Consider the following 1160-nt stretch of genomic DNA (forward strand, 5'->3'; position numbering starts at 1 on the left):
GGGCTGGGGCCCAACACCCCCAACTCCCAGCAGGTTCCCCAACCTTCACAGCTTCCTGGTCCAAGGGCAGGCCGAGCCTTCTCCTTAGCCCCACCGGGTCTCTGCTGGGGTTGGGGTGGGAGGGACAGAGCCCAGGTGGACAGCAACACGGGGGCTCCCGAGAGCTGGTGACAGAGGCCGGGCCGTCCAGAGAGCCATGAAGAGGCAAGTCCCGTGGGGTGCAGCAAGGTCCACCCTATTTGCAGCACCTCTAGCTGCTGTCCAGTGGGAGCTTCGGGGAGGCCGGCCGACTCCAGGTCACGTTGGGGATGCTGGTGACAAAGCTGTCCCACTTCCTCCTCACCTGCTGGAACACCAAGGTAGGGGAGATGAGCGGCCAGGGCCCACGGCCAAGCTGGGGGCTTCTGGTGCTGTTCCAGCCACAGCCGCGAGGTGGCGGTAGACCCCAGACAGAGAAGCGCCGCCGCCGGCGACCCTTCCGCAGCAGGAGGAGGCGCCCCCCGCCCCAGGGTCCGGTTCTCCCCTTCTTCAAGGGGCAGGAGGCGGCCGATCTCCTGCTCCACTCACCCACCCACGACAATGTCGCGCTGATCATCTTAAAACAGCTCTGACCATGACCCCACCCCGCCCCATCCTAAAACTTTCAGCCACTGCCCAGTGCCCAGGGGACTAAGCCAAACGAAGCCTCCAGGACCCTCTGGACCGCCATCCCCCGGGAGCTCGCTCCCGCCTCACTCCGGGGCAGCTGTGCGTCTTCCCGGTCCGCTGCCTGCTGTGCGCCCACCTGGGAGCCTGGGCCGCCCCCGCTGCCCGCTCCATGACGCCCGGTCCTTCAGCCCTTCAGCGCTGGCCCGTACCTGTTGGCATCGCCTCAGCCACCACCGGCAGCCTCTTGGCGGGGTTTGGATCAGCTGCTCCGTGAGCTGCTCCGAGAGCTGCTCCGTGTCCTCCACGCTCCCCGCAGGCTGGCTCTTCTGAGCAGGGACTTTCTGCACGTCTGTCCCTCCATCAAGGCCTTGGGACCTGGATTTCTCACGCCCTTGTCTGAGGCTCACTGCCCGGCGGAGCTGGCCCTTGAGGGGTCTTCCCCAGGGCTCCTGGAGCTTCCCGTAGGAGTGCCGGGGTCCTCGCAAGGACTGGCTGCGCAGCCCTGTTCCCAT

At 66.7% G+C, this 1160-nt stretch overlaps 1 protein-coding gene across 2 annotated transcripts; it reads right to left on the bottom strand.

Annotated features, from left to right (window-relative positions):
* Positions 1–250: 250 nt before the first annotated feature.
* Positions 251–1160, bottom strand: C9H11orf86 (chromosome 9 C11orf86 homolog). Of its 2 annotated transcripts, none has more exons than XM_027944155.1 (2): positions 858–1160; positions 251–343 (listed from the first exon to the last, which is right to left on the bottom strand). In XM_027944155.1, the coding sequence occupies exons 1-2, from the start codon at positions 1158–1160 to the stop codon at positions 251–253; spliced, it is 396 nt and encodes a 131-aa protein (XP_027799956.1). The 2 variants fall into 2 exon arrangements, with proteins under 2 accessions (XP_027799956.1, XP_027799955.1); XM_027944154.1 differs by having other exon boundaries at positions 251–346.

This window comes from Marmota flaviventris, chromosome 9 (assembly GCF_047511675.1).
Source record: "Marmota flaviventris isolate mMarFla1 chromosome 9, mMarFla1.hap1, whole genome shotgun sequence".
In the NCBI taxonomy this organism is placed as follows: domain Eukaryota; kingdom Metazoa; phylum Chordata; class Mammalia; order Rodentia; family Sciuridae; genus Marmota; species Marmota flaviventris.